The 20583-nt window shown below is 35.3% G+C and overlaps 1 protein-coding gene across 1 annotated transcript in view; it reads right to left on the bottom strand.

The window, feature by feature from the left end:
* Window positions 1–3854: 3854 nt before the first annotated feature.
* HCN1 (hyperpolarization activated cyclic nucleotide gated potassium channel 1) overlaps window positions 3855–20583 on the bottom strand; it is a gene marked incomplete at both ends in the record, with an annotated part of 159038 nt that continues 142309 nt past the window's right edge. Inside the window, 3 exons of the mRNA XM_083356618.1 lie at window positions 3855–4729; window positions 6662–6826; window positions 12914–13154. Of these exons, the coding sequence (XP_083212744.1) occupies window positions 3855–4729; window positions 6662–6826; window positions 12914–13154 (1281 nt within the window). The remainder of the gene's footprint in view (window positions 4730–6661; window positions 6827–12913; window positions 13155–20583) is intronic.

The following is a 20583-nucleotide window of genomic DNA, read 5'->3' as shown; positions in this document are numbered from 1 at the left end:
TCTGAATTTAAAAGAGGGTCATTATTGTGTTAAACTAGCTCCTAAATTTTCATCTAAAATAATGACTTTTTTTCTAATATCAGTTGAGCCACTAGCAGCATATGGAATATGCTGTCACAATGTCATAAACCAGGTATTTCAAGAAACCTGCAGAGCCAAATTTGTAGCATATTATTCATGGATTAAGGAGGTGTGCTTAATTCTGGCTTAATCAACTATATAATAAAATAAAATAATCTAAAATTCTAGATATTCCATTGAGAAACCATGGAAGGACACTTCTATACAGGATAAAATATGGGAAATCTGTTGACATATCATAGATGGTTTCAATAAAAACAGGAAGATAGGTAAGATCTCATGTGTTCTGCTTAAAAGACACAAGTTGCCAAGGGATTGTATACTTATTTTACAAGTCTTGTGAAGCTTATATTTTTCAATACATGACTTGGGCTTTCTTTGCCCAGAGATATAAAGTTTCAGAATATAAATGCTGAATCTTCTTACTTCCATCTTGTTAGTCTCCCATAACAGTGCACACTTTTTAATGAAAGCTTTTCTGAATTTATTAAATGTTAAGGTGCTGTCACATCTTTGTGGTTTTTCATATTTCTTGCACATGGACATGAGACAAGCATTTTGACACTTATGCATACAAGCATGAGTTATATTTTAGTCAAGGCTACCAATCTATTTCTTGAATAAACTTCAAGAAATGAACCTATGTTTATCCGATTAAGATAATCAAATATCATGTATTTCCAAGAGAAAAGGATGGATCAAGGCAGGACATTCAGTCATGTGATAATAGAGTCAGAAAATGTCCAGAAAATGTCACATGAAAATAATATGTTTTGTTGGGATGAAAACATTACAAATGAAATAAAATATTCACATTTTATTGTTTTATATTTGTGTTAAATTTACTAATAACCATATATATATTTATTTATATATTTATATATTATATATATATATATATATATATATATATATATATATATATATATATATATATATATATATATATATATATTTATGGCTTTGAGCAAAGACAAAAGAAAAAAGTATAACTTATCCCTGATTGTGCAATTATTGTAAGAATCTGTTTGATGTATTGTTTTTTTCAGCAGCAACATAATCCAACATTATTGTAAATACATTTCATCCTATACAGATGTAAGGTTCCATATTTCAGGGCTTATTTATATTCAGAGAAAAATAGGTCAATTCTCAAAATACGCATAGTCTTTATATTACAGAAATGAGTGAATTGTTTTGTATACATGTGTGTGTGTGTATGTATGAACAATTATGGACACACACACACACACACACACACACACACATTCTTATATACATAATTTCAGTTTTATACCCTGTACCATTTTAATTAACTTACAAATCTCAGATTTTGCCCATTCTATTATAAAGTCATTAAAAAGTTTTTAATGGTATTACTGAAAGATCATGTATGTTGAGTTTTTGTATAGTACATAAAATAAAATAAACATATGTATAAAAATAGTTCACTACCAACTCCATTATACTCTTATCAAATGTAAACCTTGAACAGTTTTAAAGACCAGGATAAGATCATAATTGTCTGGATAAAATTTGTTATCAGTATTAATATATAGTCAGGGATTTAGTGTATTAAAAATAAATGGACTTGATGTTTACCTAGAATACTTTAAATATTATATCCCTTACATGGGATTCATGACCATTCTATTTTAACTGTTGGAAGCATCATATTCATGGAATAAATGACCACATTAACTTGATTTTGACTTGGGAAGTGGAAGTCAATAACATAATATGTACTTTTCACTAATAATTATGCCTAATTCATGTAGGCACTTAAAATAGCATTGGAAGAAAAATATGTTTACAGGCAGCAGTCCAATCTGGTTTTCAGCTGCAGGGCAACATCCAAAATAGGGAACGAGTGCCTTAAAAAAAACTATCATGAAATGTAGGCTCAAAAGGTACTCTTTTGAACTCTGCTATACACATTACATATTAAAGTAATGCTACCTTGTGGATTGGAGAAAATCAGTACATTGCTGGAAAGGGTTTGGGATAACCCATGGTTTATATGTTACTAATAGCTATATGACCATTCTCCTGCTTCGATAGCTGCTTCCATTAATGTCTACAAGATAGCCTCAGTTGAATTTCATGTCTCTCTCAACGCATGATTATGAACAAGAGTAAACTTTGACACAGGAGTGTCAACAGAAAAAAACAACCCAATTTACAATTTCAATCCAATGATTAAGGGAAAATGTCATATACAGTAGATATGTCCCAGGATGACAATATACCCCTAAGAGCACTCGCAACATGATAGGCCATGAATAAATGTCCCTAAATCAGTACATTGAGCATTTGAAAAATACTCCTTTTGGAGGCATCTGAAGTCATAAGATGACATGACAAAGCAACTGAAAGAAAAGTTCTACAAAACCCCCACTCTTGATTACAATCTCCCTTTGTTTTGTGTAGACATTAGAAGTCAAAAAGAAAGAAAAATATTAATTTCTATGTTCAATGCTACATGGTGTAATAGAGTATGTTGTTGTCCAAATTATTACACTATACACTGGAATGTGTGTTTTCCTAACAAACAGGATGCTATAATATACTTCTTTTTAAAAAAAAGATTGCTACAATCAACTATAGAATTACAGTGAGGACACAGAGCACATATGAAAGACTAATTGAAGCATTGTTAAAACAATTCATTCAATCCATTGAAATAAAACACTTCTAAACTTTAACTCTAGATTCAAAATCAGCATAATAGGAAATGAATTGTGAAAACCATACATTCACATTTATCAATATTCCTTTTCTCCACTTCTTCTAATATTGCTGACTGAATCTTTTAGTTGCATTGAGGGCACAGGATATTCCTGGTTCATCTTTTCATTAGTTTTCTGTCCCCCACTTTCCCCATCTATTATGTCCGAGCATGCATGGAATATTTCTTACAGTGTCCAGGACAAAGAAGAAAAAGATAATAGCGTTGCTGAAATACACATAGCAGGATCAAACATACAAATCTGCATAAAAACACTGCATGTAAAAGTAGCATTTTAGAATGCAAGCCATTGCATTACAATTATATTGTATTTTATATCTTATAAAAATTTTTAAATGTTTACATTTTGGCATGAGTAGCTGAAACTAAATTTCTAAACAAATACTTTGCAATGATACATCACACAGGAGCTTTTTTTGTTATTATTACTTGGGTCTAAAAAGTTATTTACAACAAGATGAGTGAGTCTTCACTATTTACTGTTCTTACTAGTTTTTGTAAACAGTAAAAATTTCATTGACCCTTCAATCTAAGCCTTAACATAAAAGCACCAAAAAAATAATCTGGACCTCTAAAATAGGAATTACGTTTCAATTGTAGTTGACTAAGATAGGTTAAAAAGCACTTGTTCTAGAGGCGCTATTCCAAGCTAGCAGGTATTCTATGAAAGCTGTTCTTATTTTCTGGCTTAGCTCCTGGAATTCATAATACTGTCATTTCTTAAAAAATAGATTCAAATCAGGAAAGTTTATATTTTTTAACTGTTAAAAATAAATATTACAACTGTTTTTAGACTCTGATTTGTTTATAAGAAACAAAGACAAGAGACACCATTTGGACTTCTCTCTCTTTTTTTCCTTCTATCTGTCTTTACAATGTACATTCAATTTTGTGGGTTAAGTTTGTCTACAATTTTCTTTTTTTATTGTAGACAGCTGGGAACTATGCAAAATTAAGTTCTAACAGGTGTCCTCGAATAGTTTCAGTCTGTTTCAATGCTTCTGCTTTATTCAGTCTACATGAATCATAGGTTTGAAGCAAACCGTGGTTTATCTCCCTCTAGTTCAGTGTTTAAGACTGTGGAAGTATCTCTTTGTAGCCCAGCTGTGGATGGCATTGGTCCTCGTGTTGGTGGAATTGCTCCTGAAGACATCTGTCGGAAGAGGGACACTCTCTGGGGGACTGTGCCTTTGCTCCCACTCTGGATTCCTGTGCTTTGAAGAGCAGACACTGGCTGTGGAATGGAAGCTAAAGATTCTCCCACTGTTGGATGTGGTCTGGTAATTATAGTAGAGACCTCATGGGGCAAAGAAGGCTGTGAGGCTGACAGGGGGCGTACTTCTCTTGTCAGGCTAGCATTGTGAAGAGTTTGTGTACTCTTATGGATGTCGTTCTTCTGGGACCCACTGGGCATTTGCTGCAGCTGCTGTGGCTGTTGCAGCTGCTGTGGTTGTTGCAGCTGCTGTGGTTGTTGCAGCTGCTGCTGCTGCTGTAGCAGTGACAACTGTGAAGCAGTAGGGGTTGCATACTGAAAAGTTCGGCCAGCTAAAGGACTCTGTACTGATGGACTACAGATTGTAGAAGGGTAGGAGCATGGTGAGAAAACTACACCCTGTTGAGGTGTCTGTGTGCTCGGTGTTGATGAATTCAAGCTCCCATGGGAGAGGTTGGTCATAGCATAGACAGGTGTTGTCTGTGTCCTCATTTGCATTGATGAAGTGGTAGCTGAAGGGCTTGAATTCAAAGCAGGTGTTTGTGAAAAATTTGCTTGCCCAACAGTCTGTACCATCTCTCGGTCATACTTCACTATCTCTTTCAAAATTTCACTCTCCTGATTGTTGAAAACACCAGTATTGAGGTCTTTTTGGAATTTCTGGAGTAGAAGTGAATTCTTCTTTCCTTCAGGGAATGAAATTGACATAACACACCATGCAAGTTAGCAGTTATTCAACATAGGAATACATTTCTGCTTCTCTATCTCTAAAATGCATCTTTGCATCACAGTAATGATAATTAGTAATGGTTATAAGAACAAAAGAAAATCAACAATTCATTTCTAGCTCTATCCTCCATATAAGCTTAATAACCTTCATTTTCAAGAAGAAATTCTTCAAGAACCCATAATGAAGAGCCCTCCTGGCTTGAAAAAGATCCATCCAGGATCCTGTTTCCCATACTGGCCATCAATGTAACTCAATAAAGCATAACATCGATCCATGAATCCTGTTCTACTTATGGATCCAATAGTGTTCAGTGACAAAGAGTTCCTATTTGGTATCAAGACTAGAAGCAAAATTTGTCAATCCCTTTCTCTTCTCTTTAGCTTCAATTAATTTAATTTGGTTTTTTAAATTTTACTTAAATGTATTAGCCACCCAACTCCAATGGACAATTTAAGGGGCAGAATTCATAGCTGTGGGGAAAGCATCATACCAATAAGAATATTGCTATTGTATCGCTGAGTGATCTTGCTCTCAATCACAAAAGCTACATACACATTTTTGAATGTGGGCAATGTTTGTGTGCAATATGAAGAAATATAGTGCAAATACTCTCTGGAATAATTTGGTTGCACCCAAAGAACTTTAAGAAGACTCCTGAATAATTAACCAAGACCAATGTGAAGAAATACTTGGAGATTTTGCATTTGTAATTGTGTATGTGTACTTGCTTGTTTGTTAGTTAATATCCAAATATATTCACAAACCAATAATAACATGTTACCAAAACTGTAAAAAGCCAAGCAAATGGAGTAACTAGATTTTAAAACTTTTTTCTATTTCTTTGTCAAGCTGTCCTAAGTTCTCAAATGCTAAACATGTTAAATAAATTATAAATGTGTGTGACCATTTAACATGTTTCTTGAAAGCAGTTATTCAACACTGGTAATGAAGGACCAACAAATTGAGAGGAGTAATCTTTCCAAATGTATGTCAATAATATGGAAATAGAACATATTATGTAACACCTGACTATAATTTCACTAGTATTAAGTGTTATAGGACTGTGTTACATATTTAATCCAATGCCCAAAAATAAATGTCACATTTCAGTAATAACTGGATTGTTTCTTGTAACTAATATTTTCTGCAAAGCCACAATTATAACAATTGAACATAATTTCATATACTTATATGAATTAGTGGCAATCCCTAACCTTGACACAACCTGAATATAGACTACTGTTCTGTAATATCACAGAGCTAGAAGTATTTAGAAAGGATACATTCATATAAACTTGATCAATTGATTTGATAAGGGATCATGAAACAGAGACTGTCCTGAAACTGTGTACTGGATCCTGCCTGTTTTGTTGGGATTCCATTTTGTATGGAAATAAGGAAGTCTAACTTTAGGAGCAGGAATTTGTATATATGCTTCCTCTTTGTCTGGACTGACCCTGATTAGTACTTGGATAAAAGACTACTAAGAATTCTAGAACCATAACTTAGACTGAGAAATCAGAAAAAGTATCTGGAAGACAATGAGAAATCTCTTCTCTACCATGGTCAGGAAAATGGCATGAATGCCCCCATATAGTCACCAGAAGTTGAGCTTCACTAATGGGTATCCTTACTTTTCTCTCTCCATTCATACATTGATCTACATACACATATGATGTCCAAAACAACATCATCATGACCATGATGATAATGATGAGCATGGTGATGATGATAATGATAATCATGATGATAATGATGATCATGATCATCATCTCAGATATAGTTATTTATACATAATCATTCAAACAAATCAAAATGGAAAACTATAGCCTATTAAGTTTCTTGACCTTAAAGAGAAAAAGAGCTTGATAAAAAGTTTAATACCCACCTATCCTGTCTAATCTGTCAATGGCCACTGTTTCAAATGCTCGTCTCATCATTGGATATTCTTCCAAAACTTCATTGAAGTTGTCCACAGAGAGAGAATATAGGCGGCAATATGTGTCTGCTCTCACGCTAGCAGTGCGACGGCCCTTAGTTAAAAGGCAGATCTCTGGAAGAGTTAAAAAGAACATACAAGAAGGAATGCAGAGCAAATATGTCAGAGCAAATTCAAATCCAGTTAAAAAATTTTTTCCCAGTCTATTCAGTGTCAGTCTAGGAGTGTTGGGACTACAATGTGGTGACCAGAAGTTGCAATGTTAATGCATAAAAAAGTTTCTAAATTGCTGTGATCAATGGCAAGTCTTAATATATTGAATATTTAAATGAAAGCTTATAATTTATTAAAGCAAAACATTTCCATGGAATTTAACATCTGTATGAAGTATCTCTATACAATCACAGAAGCTTCTAATTTCCCCCACACAAACATTTTTTAAAACAACCAATTTTTAATATCCAAATGGAGATTATCCAAGTTTGCTTGACATATTCTGATGCCCTTGAATGTTCAGCTGCTATAATTTTCTACCTTCCCTAAGATCAACTACCTCTCCAAAAGTTCTCAATTGTATCTTTACAAAACAAAAACAACAGGAATAACCTGTGGAATAGGCTGGGCCAAGAGACTGGCCCAACCTCAAGCAATGAATATGCATGACTAAAGACAGACTTAAAGCTTACTTTCTAATTCCAGTGTAATACCCCAACAACTATACCATGTGATTCTCAAGATTTTCTGAAATATCCTCAGTTCTCAAGATTTTCTGAAATATTAAATACACTAAATAATTAAAGTTCAAGGGGCATGTGAAGATGTTTCCCATTTCTTCCATACATAAAATCTTACTAAAGTTGTCTTATTTCTAAATTCTGTTTCTTTTCCTATGGAATTTTTAAAATAGCTATATTTACATTCCTACCTACCATATGGAAGCACATTAGGCTTTTACTATACCAGGAAAAGGAGTTTAATTTGCTGCAGTTCTTGATGAGTTTTAAAACCGAAGGTGATAGAAAGAAATGTGCAAACCTCTTCAACATTTTTTTAAGGTTCCAGATTATGCATTCCAGAAAAAGAGTTCAGGGATATTCTTGTGCCATCAGAGCAAAATAATTGTTCAGTCTTTGAGAGAAAAACATTCATACACTTTTAAAAATGTCCTTAGCTAATACCCAACAGTTTTCTCATCAAACCTCAATTTGAGATATGAAAAAGAAAGATGATAAAGCATGTTGATAGTAACTGGGAAGATTACCAAGATCTTCTGGAAACTGGATTACCAAAATTCAGAAATTGCATCACTTCCTTACCATAAAGGTTAGGGTCTCTCAAGTTTTTTTTTAAAAAAAAATCTTATAGCAGAATTCAGCTCTCTGATTCCTTTAAAAGGATCAGCCTTTACAGAAGTCCGTTTTTAGTATCTTCAATAACGAGGCATAAAAAACAATAACAAGGAGATAAACATTGTCATGATTTTGGTATCTAACTTCTTTTTTTTCCTAGAGTAAAGGACAAAAACATAGAGCTATGTTCTGTTTATAATTATGCATCAATAGCATTGATATCTAGAGATTTCTGTAATTACTTGGTCTTTCTGAAAAAAATATTCCCTTTATGATTGTTTAAAGGAAAGCTAATTATTGTTGTAATGAGAGCAACCAAGCTAAAGTAACTCCAGAAATACTAAAACATTGTAAGCCAAATTTCACAAAATAGACTTAGGAGTTAAAGTTAAATGGAACGGGCTTGATTAGTGTTTTTCTTAAAATAGATGGCAATTATGAGATGAGAAATTCGGAAAGCAAATAATCATGTGCAGTCATTAAACTATTCATGTGTGCAAAGATTCAATAAGAAGACATACATATCTGCAGTCTTCTATAATTCACAAATGAAAATTTTATAAAATGAGAAACCAGGAAAAATACAGGCTCTGTCCAGGTAAATTATTCAATAGAAAAATCCTAGAAGATTGAATGGGATTCAAATTCTAGAAAACTTTACAGAATTGCATGATTTCATCTGACCAATTTCCCACCATGCAAAATTCTAATTTACTTACTTACCTATTCAACAATCAACTGTACAAATACCACTGCTTGAGAAGCATCTTTACTTAATCTAAAAGCTCTTTAGATAAGACTGCTCAACACTAGCTCTAGTAAACTTTTGGGTAAATCTTCTTTCAGTTAAAATAAGTTTAAAAAGTGGCTGTGGACCATCAGCAGCACATGATCTGGTCAAGACCAGATTGTGTAGCAGACTTCTCCCTATGTTGAATTCTCATTCACAATTTTTTAAAGAGAAACTCTGGACTGAAAGCAAAATTTAACAAAATAGACCATTTTGGATTTGGGGCCAAAGATTCTGACTTGATTTGGAATATATTGGTCTCTGTAATCTGTAAAAAGGTAAAGGTAAAGGTTCCCCCGCACATGCGTGCTAGTCGTTTCCAACTCTAGGGACCGGTCCGTTTCAAAGCCAAAGAGACAGTGGTTGTCCGAGGATGTCTCCGTGGTCATGTGGCTGGCATGACTAGACGCCAAAGGCGCATGGAACGCTGTTACCTTCCCACCGTAGTGGTCCCTATTTTTCTACTTGCATTTTTATGTGCTTTCGAACTGCTAGGTTGGCAGAAGCTGGGACGAATAACAGGCACTCACTCTGTTATGCGGCACTCGGGATTTGACCCGCCAAACTGCCAACCTTCTGATCGACAAGCTCAGCGTCCTAACCCACTGAGCCACCGTGTCCCTTAATCTGTAATCCAGTACTATATACTCTATCTATTAGAGGATTTCTCAAATAATGACCTTGTTAAAGGCCTTGATTATTCATCTGAAATAATTTTTTGAATAAAGATGGCTGATATGTAAGTTTATTTTTTAACTTTCAATTAATACAACTTGATAGTGAACTGCAATTCTTTTCTAAGTCAGATCATGAAGAGAGAAAAGATGCCATATTTTATTTTACACCTGTCTCCTAAAGACCAAGATGCTTGTGTGCTTTCCTGATCCCAAAGAAATACAGATAATTTAAGTGAAATGATGAAACCATCCTAGATCAGATGAAAAATAATTATTAAAATAATTATTTAAAATAATCTCTATTCAGTGAAAGGAGATTTTATAATCCGTGCTGCCACAAAATACATTCATACAGTTGAGGCCAGAAATAGATACTGTGGCTCCCAGAAATATTTTTTAGTATCCACCAGGCTCAGTGTTTGTTCTGAGTTCTTAAAATATATATTTGTATTAAAAATAAACAAAAACCTACCATGTTGCAATGTAAAGAACTAGGTTTGAGTTTACATAAATGAATGTACCAGGCTTGCAAACATCCCATCTGAATGGTAAATAACATTGCATTAAAATTTGCTTTACATTCTAAGGACCCATATCCTTTTCATATGAGATTTGAAATATCAGGGTCAGATTCTAAACAAATCCTAAATTTGTTACAGTTTAATTGACTGCATTTTTAAGTTGAATACACCTTTGATACGATTATTCCCCATGAACGTAATAATTTTCCCCTTTTGACAGATTAACATCACAAATTGTAGCATATTTGGGAGTGAGGGTGGTCCAGATGTCTCTTCTAATGTTTAGGGGGCCTGCTTCCTCAATATAAGGTAATAATATGAGTTACATCACTCTTTCAATTTGTCCTTCACTCCAGAAATCTTACCTGTTAAATAATTGCACATTATATCCCTCAAAAACTGTTTTGAGATTGGTTCCACTCTATGTAAATCACATTCAATTGAATTTGCTACACAAATTTGAACCAGTAATCTGAACCAGGTATGAGAATTCCTCCTTCATTCCCAAATGCTGTTGCTTTTCCGAGCTGAAATAAAAAAATGTTCACTCTTGGAGCAACATAATGCCTAGCTCGCAATGCAACAACGATCCAATTGTTGCCAGATAATTGTCCACATAAAACTACACCTCACGATGTAATTAGTTATCATGCAATGTCACATCAATATTTGATTAAAAACAGAAAATAAATGCTCAGTGAAGAAACATGAAGTCATTTCAAGGCAATGATCTGCCAAATCTTCTGTGCCTTGGCAGATCTGTATTTCCCTGATCTGCTGATGATTGGCATCAAGCCTCCAAAGTAATAAAATTTCAGTTCTCCACTTTGAATGGGAAATGGATGTTGATTGCAATTGATGACTTCTAGGGGACCTGGGATTGGAGTACTGAATACCCTTGTTCTTCTTGATTTCTTGAGATTTCTCTATATCAACAATCATGCTATTCTTTTTGCCTGATTGTAGAAATTGGGAATGGAGAGTACAATATTCTGATGGTTTTATGGCTGATTCCAGGCAATGTTGACAGAAGAGAAGAGATTAAGAGTCTCTGAGTTTCCTTCTTCCAAAATAGAGAGAAACTGGTCAACCATCTAAATTTCCATGGGTAACATTTATTATTTTAAAATGTTATAGAAATCATGGTGAAAAGTTAAGAAAATAACAGGTATTTTACTGCTTGGTATTTTATTTTATTTTTAATTAAGCACCTTATCAAATGAATTATTTTTGTGATGAATGTTATTGATCATTACTTCTAATGTTATCCATCCAGAATCTCTCTGGCAAGTGGGTAACTTATATGAAATCAGACTGATTCATAGGTTATGTTAGTTTAGCTATATTTTATAGCCTAAAGTACTCCAAATTGAATCAGGTCTGAGAGTTTTAGAATAAATTGATCTAGAAGTCTGGACTGAGTCAAATCAATTTTCTGAGCTGATTAAAATGTTTGAAACAAACTGGATCCATTTTTCAAACCAATTTGACCACTCAGATTAAGCATGATATATACATACCACCTTCAACTATTCTTTTCTGGGTGGGAGAAATACATAGATGTCTCTGTGTATGTGTGAGAGAGAATGAACTGAGATAAAAACAGTCCTATTTGCTCTTTAAACTTCCACCCTTCGAAGATGTTTTCTGCTGTATAAAATGGTCATGTGAAGGACACATGTGACTACATGTCCTGTACCTATAAATGAAATGGCAGAAAATGTCATAGAAAAATTGCAGGCTGTATCCGAACCACTCTGTGGTTGTAAAAATAGAATCTATTGCTTGCTTGCTGATAAAAATTGCTATTCTATAGACTCCCAAATTAATGTATTTAAAATTGCACATCTTTTAGTTAATAAACACAAGAGTATACTCTTAAATAGAAATATCAGGGATTTAAATTAGCAGGAAGTAAATGGCTCTGATAAAGTATAAGCATGAGAGGAATCAAATGTGCTTCCATGGTGTTATTATCACCATTTTCCTTGTTCAAGTCCCCATTATTCTAATCTACTCTAATCCTGAAGGTCCTATAACTTCTCAGAGATATTGAGCATATGTAGGAGAAATGGAATTGCAGTTTCTTGTTTCACTGACTGAAGCAATTGCTAGTGAAATGAATCATTTGAACTCATTGACAAGCAAAAATATTGCATCATACATTTTGATAGATTAAAACTATTTCTGTGAGATGATGATAAATTACTGTTTAGTTGGAGGAGAAATGTGCTCACTCTTGTATCATATCCAGGATTAAATTAGGCAGTTGGATATAAGGAATTTTTTATTTATTTTATTTAATTTATTTTATTTTAATATGGACATGGGAGTACAGGTTCCTCTGTTGTACATGAGATAATGTTAAAAATCATGAAGAAATATATAGCTATCATAGGCTGAATACAACAGAAATAACTTCATGTGAGTTTAAAAAAATTATTGTATACACATGCAAGTCTGTGTCTATCCATATGCTTTTAATGGCACTAGTTATATGTTCAGCTATGAGCTTTCAACCAATGGGAAATCAAAAGAATATACATGCTTAGTTTATCTGATGCTAGGATAGGGACTAATTAGGAGCCAAAACAACATAGGATATGAATGGGAGCTGGGTGGCAGATAATGGCATATGCACAGTCATCAAAAGAGTGTATCAAAAACTCCCAGCAAAAGCTGTTTATGATAAAGTTTTGAATTACTGTATGTTGCTATCATTGTGCTTTATGGTGAAAGAAAAAGAAGAAATGCCAAATAGACATATGTTAGTGTCTTCATAGTTTTTGTAAACTAATTCATGTTCAAGAAACGTACGTTCAGTCTCTGCATTTTTACCAACCCAAAACTTCCATTGTGCTCACCTCCAAAATAGGAGCCATCAGTCAACTTCATCTCTTTACTGGATTTAGTGATAACACCAGCAACCCCATGTTGAATGAAATACATCTTTTTCCCCACAGCCCCTTCTCGGATAATGTAATCTCCAGGTTGAAACACTTCAAACCGCAACTTGCTCAGCATGGCTGTTACAAAATTTGGATCAGCATTGGCGAACAGAGGCATGGTGGCAACAAGTTTACGACAGTTAAAGTTGACGATCTCCTAAAATGGAAAAAAAAAAAGATAATTGGTATGATGACAAAGGCGGCTTGGTAGAATGTAGGAAAGGAAGAAGTGAAATATTATCCTACTCATAGATGTGGAGAGAAAAGGGAGAAGAGATGCTGCCTAGAGGGGAAAAAATCAGATAAGAGAAGCAGGAGCCCCCAGTGGTCAGAGAAAGAAATTTAGAAACAACAACAACCCCAATTGCTGAGATAGTTAAAAGTGGCAAGTTTGTACCTTCAGCTGTATTGCAAGATTCTGCTAATGTAGCCTTACAATAAAAGTAGAAGTAGTTAATCTAGTCATATCTCCTTGTCTGGTTTACCTGGGAGGCCTGACAGGTAAAGAGTCTATCTCTCCAACCTCTAAAGATCAAAACCTCAATAGAACAAATTTTACAATAGAAGTACATTGGAATATATCTGCATTTTTATAGAATAATGTATAAAATAACTAAGATTGATTATTAAAAATTGGATATTTTTCATTTCTTCAACTTTTGTTCCAGGATATAGTTATATAAGACATTTTAAAAGTAATTTTCTATAGCAGGGCTTCTTGGTAACAGAAAATCTGCAATCATTTTCTCCTCCTGTATCAACAAAAACAACTATAACAAGGATAATTGGAAGATTGCTCTAGGATTCAGAAGCCATTTACTGAACTACAGCCATAATAAGTTTTTATGAAACAAAGCAAGGGAGGGCCAACAATATGGCCTGTCTTGAACTCCTGGAGGAATAGTAAAATAAAAATATAAAAAAAGCTTTACTAACCAAGTAAATAAAAGAGACACCACAGCGTAACTCATTTTGGTGTTTCCACAATGAGCTTCCATGTACAATTGTGTTTCTTGCTTCTATTTTTAAATATACTGTTCATACAGGGGTGAACAATAAACACAACTTTCTTGGTCATCAGCAACTCTTTTTGCAGAGCTGTCTACATTTCTTCCCCAAAAGTCACCTCTTTGGTCACCAAGGAAGTCATGGTCATTAAAAAAATATCACATGACCATGATTTATGACTTTACTTCTGTTTTCTCTATTAACATTGCTTGTCACATGGCAAATGCAAAACACACAAATGATGACCACAGGACACTTTGATGGTCATAAATGCAAGGATACATTGCAAAACTATTTTTATACCATTGTAACCTTGAACAGTTGTTAAATGAAGCAACTGGTAAGTGAGAACTACCTGTATCAACTATCTTTGAGGCAGAAATTAATGCTCTTTGAAAACATACAAAATCTATTTCTTTCTCAAACACACGCAGAGAAACATAGGGAGCAAACCACAATTATTGATAAATTAGAATATTTCAGAATTGCCTTAGAAACTCTTACTTATTATTTGATTTTATTCGGCAATATGTATTTAAGTTATAAAAGGTAAAGGTAAAGGTTCCCCTGCACATGTGTGCTAGTCGTTTCCAACTCTAGGGGCCGGTGGTCATCTCCGTTTCAAAGCCAAAGAGCCAGCATTTGTCCGAGGACATCTCCGTGGTCATGTGGCCAGCATGACTAGATGCCAAAGGCGCACGGAGCGCTGTTACCTTCCCACCGTAGTGGTCCCTATTTTTCTACTTGCATTTTTACGTGCTTTCAAACTGCTAGGTTATAGATAAGTGTTAATCCCATTTCTGCTTTATTTCACTTTTTATTTAAAAATTGATTCAAAAATGATCATGAGAAATAGACTCCAGAGCCATAGCCAAAAATGGTCTGAATTTTAAAGAAGTGTTTCAGTCACTGCTGCTATGAATATATTTAAATCGGCTTGATTTGAAAGCACTAAAACAATTTCTGAGAGCAGCATACTGGGAATTATCTCTTTAAATGATAAAGACAATCCCTATTTGGACTGGGATGCCCTACGCACAGTCACTCATGCGCTCGTGACCTCTCGGATAGACTACTGCAACGCTCTCTACATGGGGCTGCCCTTGAATACCACTCGGAGGCTCCAGCTGGTGCAGAATGCGGCTGCACGAGTTGTGATAGGGGTCTCCCGATACTCCCATGTAACACCTCTGCTCCGTGAGCTGTATTGGCTTCCAGTTGTCTTCCGAGTGAGATTCAAGGTGCTGGTGATGACCTATAAAGCCCTGAATGGCATGGGTCCAGGTTATTTACGGGAGCACCTCTTGCCGGCATCAACCTCCCATCACCCTGTGCACTCCCACAGAGAGGGCCTCCTCAGGGTGCCGTCGGTCAGGGAATGTCAACTGGCGGCTCCCAGGGGGAGAGCATTCTCTGTGGGCGCGCCTGCCCTCTGGAATCAGCTTCCGGTTGAGCTCCGGATGGCTCCCGACCTTTGCTCGTTTCGCCACAACCTGAAGACTTGGCTATTTGAACTTGCCAGCCTGGATTAAGGGATTGGGATTTTAGATCTTAATTTTTTTAAAAAAATTAAATTTTAGAATGTGTTTATTGTTTAGGGCTATTTGATTTAATCTCATTTTAATTTTTATACATTATGTGTTGTTTATAGTGTTTTAATTGCCCTGTACACTGCCCCGACTCCCTTCGGAGAGGGGCGGTATATAAATCCAAATAAATAAATAAATAAATAATACAGAGCAAACATTGGATCTGGTAGAGATCCTGGAGAAGTTGCTGCTGAAAGCACTGATATTATAAGCTCTGAGGACTGAAAGTAAGATAGATGAAATATACTGTATATATACTTGTTAAAACAATTTGTTAAAACTGTACAACAGAAAGAGATTTGAGGGAAAAACTTGATTTTTATGATTCCCAAACTTGTTTAGAAAAACTACATTTCAAAATTCCAACCCATTGTTATGCTGTTGTATTGTAAAGGCCTTCTGTAAAGATCTTTTTTTTAAAAAAAAAAGGTTTGAGAGCACAGTGGTTATATCCCAAATACCAATTATGTTCTCTGAAAATGAAGTGTCTCAATGTTCTATATTCTACAAGGAGACATGATCTGTATCTATTTTCAGCCAACCTCTTCTCACACTACTGTCTAAAAATAGATCAGTGCTGAACTTTAAATAATAGCTCAGAAAGGGTATTAACCTCTTTCTCAGAAGTTAGCTTTGCCGTAGTGCATAGTTCTCAGGGTTGCAATCTGCACTCTAGGACTGCCTGCTGAATTCTGCTTTTAAATGTCAACAAAATTATAATTTGCACTAAATTGATCTACTTTGCATCTGGAAAGTAATCTGGAACAGGAAGTAAATGTCAACACAATGCACAGGTATCTTTTGCAATGCAAAATATTATGCTACATGTTAAACCTATCCAGGAAAATATTTTGCAGAGAATGTTAACACCTGTTTCCTGTTGCTTCCCAGGGCAGGATACTGAATTATGGGCTTAATTTACATCAAGGCAAATTCTGTTCTAACATTAAGAAAAAAATAACAAATATAAATAGTGCAGACACTTTGAGAGTAGAATGAATGAATAAGTTAAGCAAGTGGCAATCCTCTTCACTGAATATGTTCAAGTTCTGGTGGAATCACCGGCTGAAGGGGAGGGCTGTCCACCAGAGGGAATAAAGAGATATTCCAGCTTAGAGTCCATTTGGAGGAGGAAACATCTGAGATCAAATTCTTAGGTCTCCATTTCCCGTCAGTCTGGCGGGATTCTTGTAATATAGGCAATCAATAATAAAATATCTGTTTGGGCCTGTCCATGAGCAGTTCTGATTGTTTGTGCCTGACAAAGTATACCTTTGTCAGAGATGCTAAATCTAATTGAAAGATGGACTCAAGTTCCCAAATCTTTGTTTCAATGATTTTTTTAAAAAAATAAAGGCCCTGCTAGATCAAATGTAATCTTTTGTGTGTCTATGCTTTCATGTCATCATTAATACCTGCCAACTGCCTGGATTATTCCCTATGGTTTTCCTGGCAAGATCTTTAGAAGTGTTTTGCCCTTGCCTCTTTTTTAGGTAGAGAGAGAATGAGCAGCCTGGGTGTGATCACCCATGTAGCTTTGTGTCTAAAGTGGGACTAGAATTCAGAGTCTTCTGGTTTCTAGCCTGGTACTTTAACTTCTACGTCAAACTAGCTCTTTCAGATGTACGTAATTAGTCCAGTCCTATTTTCTAAACCAGTTAATCTGGATGTTACATGAAGAATATTTCTTTTTGACTGTAAAGAAAAAACACCAAAGGGCCATAAGGAAGATGCAAAAGACCTGCAAAGGGCCATGAGGAGGATTCATAAGGCAACAGCTTTGCCCAAAGAAACCTAAACCGAGGTAAACTATCTTTGAATATTGTTATTTGAAAACATAAGTAATGTTTCTAACATTTCTAGTTAAAAAAACATGGCACAAAATATTGTAACAAATATCTGGGCAGGCTAACTGTAAATTTCATATTAAGATAACCTGGGAGTCTTTCTACCTTCTTTTCTTGGACAAAGCTTAAGCTTTTTTTCTTTTAAACGAGATAAAGAAGCATAGCCTTTGTGTAAGATTCCCCTGAACATGGAAACTATAGAATTACAAAACTGAGGCCATTCATGTCTTCAAATCCAACATTCTGCTCAGTGCAAAAATCCAAATTAAAATATTACTGATAGATGGCTATCTAGCTTCCACTGGAACACTTACAATGAAGGGAAGCCCATCACTTATCTGAGCAATTGATTCTACTGTCAAACTGCTCTTGTTATTAGGACGTTTCTTCTAACATTCAGTTAGAATCTTATCTTCCTCTAACTGAAATCTATTATTCCCCGTCTTGCCTTCCAGGCTGAAATATTGGGTCTTGATATATATCTTTTACATAACATCTTTCCAGGCATTTGAAAAGCCTCAGTTGTCTTTCGTTAAACTAAACTTAACCAGTTGCTTCAAATACTTTGGTTTATTTTTTATTTCACCTTTATTATCTTTATAAATAACTCACAGCAGTGACCATACCTAAGAATCCTTCCTCTGTCAACTTTAACAATAAGCATGGCTGTAGCCATCTTCCCTATTCATTTTCGGTTGATACATAAAAAGGAGGGGAGGGGATTGCCAGGGGCTTTGCTAGTCTAAATAAATTCATTGGCTGCTCCTGAGACTGCAAGCTAGGTGTTGCATAAAAAGCCCACCAAGAAGCTGTATCAGGGGTAGGATTTATTAACGTTGTATTGGGGAATTGTCATGGGTGTCTCCAGACTTGGTTTCACTTTTGACTTGTCGATACTTGGTAAGTAATAAACATGTTCTTTCAGGAATTTGTAAGCCTCAGAGTTCTGTTTTATTCGTGTCTCTATGTTGGAACCATGACATTCTTCTCCTATTTCCCTACAACAACAATCCCTGTGTGGTGAGTTGGGCTGAGGGTGTGTGACTGGCCCAAGGTCACCCATGCTTAAAGAGATACTAAAACTTACAGTCTCCTGATTTCTAGCCTGGTGCCTAACCAAACTGGCTTTCTTAATTAAACTATGTTTAATTACTTCTAAAAACTGTTATCAACTAGACAATTGTCACAGGGTGCTTGAAACCCAAGCTATGGAGGCCTTGCCCCTTCCAAAGCAGGTCCTGAGAAAGAGCACTTTGTCACTGCAATAGTTCCGGGACTCAGATCAATATATTTCTGCTCAACACATGATTCTTTAGGCATACGATAGGGAGGGGAGGATATACAATGGTGAGTAATGAAAAGGTAAATGTTTCTTACAAAACAATTTTTCTAATGTGGAGACTGCAATTTAAAATTTGCATTGTTATGACACTGAGCTTGTCAGCTGGACAGGTGACAGCCTGGATTCAAGACCCGAGTGTTGTGCAGCAAGGTAAGCTTCCATTAACTTGCCTAGATCCTGCCCACCTAGCAGTTCAAAAGCATGCAAATGCAGAGTAGGTGAATATGTACCACTTTGGTTGGAAAGTAACAGTGTTCCATGAGCCTTGGTTGATAGTCATGCTGGCCTTATGACCATGGAAATGTCTTCCGACAATGTTGGCTCCCTCAGCTAAGAAACAGAGATGAGCACCTAGAGTCGGACATGACTGGACAGGGGAAATTTTACCTTTACCTTTATTGGTCATGTTGGAGTGGAATGCTGGGATTTCCCTTTTTTAATTTGTCTGGAAGACCTCAGTAAGATGGGCTCAGAAATGGTACACCTGTGATTAAAACTACACTATACCACACCAGCATGGGGTCTATTTTTGCTTCAGCTTGTATTCACTGATCTAGATTTTAAGTCCTAACTGAATGGCACTTTTGCAAACTTGCTTATCTCTAAGTATCCAGATTGTCCCCAAACTCTGATACTATTTAATTTGGGGATGCCTCCATTTCATTATCAAACTGATTAAGAATTTAGCCACTGATTGGAGAAATGTATACATATATATCACCTATACATATAATGGCATATAATGGCAATAATGGGTGTGCATATTATTAAAAGGATGGCTGATCATTATTATGACAAATTAATTTGTGATGATTTCACTAAAAAGACTACTGAAATGAATGTGTTTGCAAGCACTGTCTCTAGAAAGAATGGGAAAAATAGAATCTATTTTAGTATTTATACTCAATGCATGCTTATGGTTGCGTATTTCTGAAAACCTACAAGAAATGTAATATATTCATACATTATAACAAATTAATGAAATAAATAAATTTGGGGAAAAATCCCTGTAGCTGAGGGTCATTTGAAAAATCCTGCAGATTGATTTAAAAGCTGTTCATCTATGGAGAACTACCATCTGCCAGCCGTTTCTTGGCTAATAGATGTTCTTGAGATGGCAGAACAAAAGATCTACTTGACTGAGTTGGTTTGTGTGGTTCTGAGATCAAAAGAAGCCTGGCTTAGTGTCAACTCTAAGTTATCTAATGTTTCATGTATCTGAATGAAATAATTAATACAATAATGTCTTGTGTATTTAATAACCTCTAATACTTATATTAAACATATTAAAATTTTCAATTATATTTAGTTTATGTTATGGCATTATTTTGTGTGATCCCCAAGATTCTGCTCAAAGACCACCTCCTCCTCCTCCTCCTCCTCCTCCTCCTCCTCCTCCTCCTCTTATATACTACCCCAGCTGTCCCCAACCTTTGCGGCTTGGTGGCCTGGTGGGGGAGAGGGGAAAGGGGAAGTGGGCCACACGATCAAATCTAAGGTGCTTTCTAGAGTATTAAGCAAACAGATTCAACTATCAGTACTGGCGCCATCAAAAATATTTCCAATGGTTGGTTTTTGCATTTTTTTTCCTCTCAATAGTTTTTTTTTGAATTCCACAAAAGTCATAAATATGCAATGACATCTCCACTGAATGAAATATCTGATGAAGCCCAACTGAATGAATTTACTGAGTATACACATTTAGATCAACTGAAAACACAATATAATTAACGAAAGAGTTGCAATGACCAACTATAATTAATGGTGCATGATAATATCCACTGTTCTGCTAATATTTCC

The sequence above is a fragment of the Vipera ursinii genome, assembly GCF_947247035.1.
Source record: "Vipera ursinii genome assembly, chromosome: 2".
Taxonomy (NCBI): domain Eukaryota; kingdom Metazoa; phylum Chordata; class Lepidosauria; order Squamata; family Viperidae; genus Vipera; species Vipera ursinii.
Note: the sequence above shows the minus strand (reverse complement) of the source record. Positions and strands in the feature narration are given on the sequence as shown.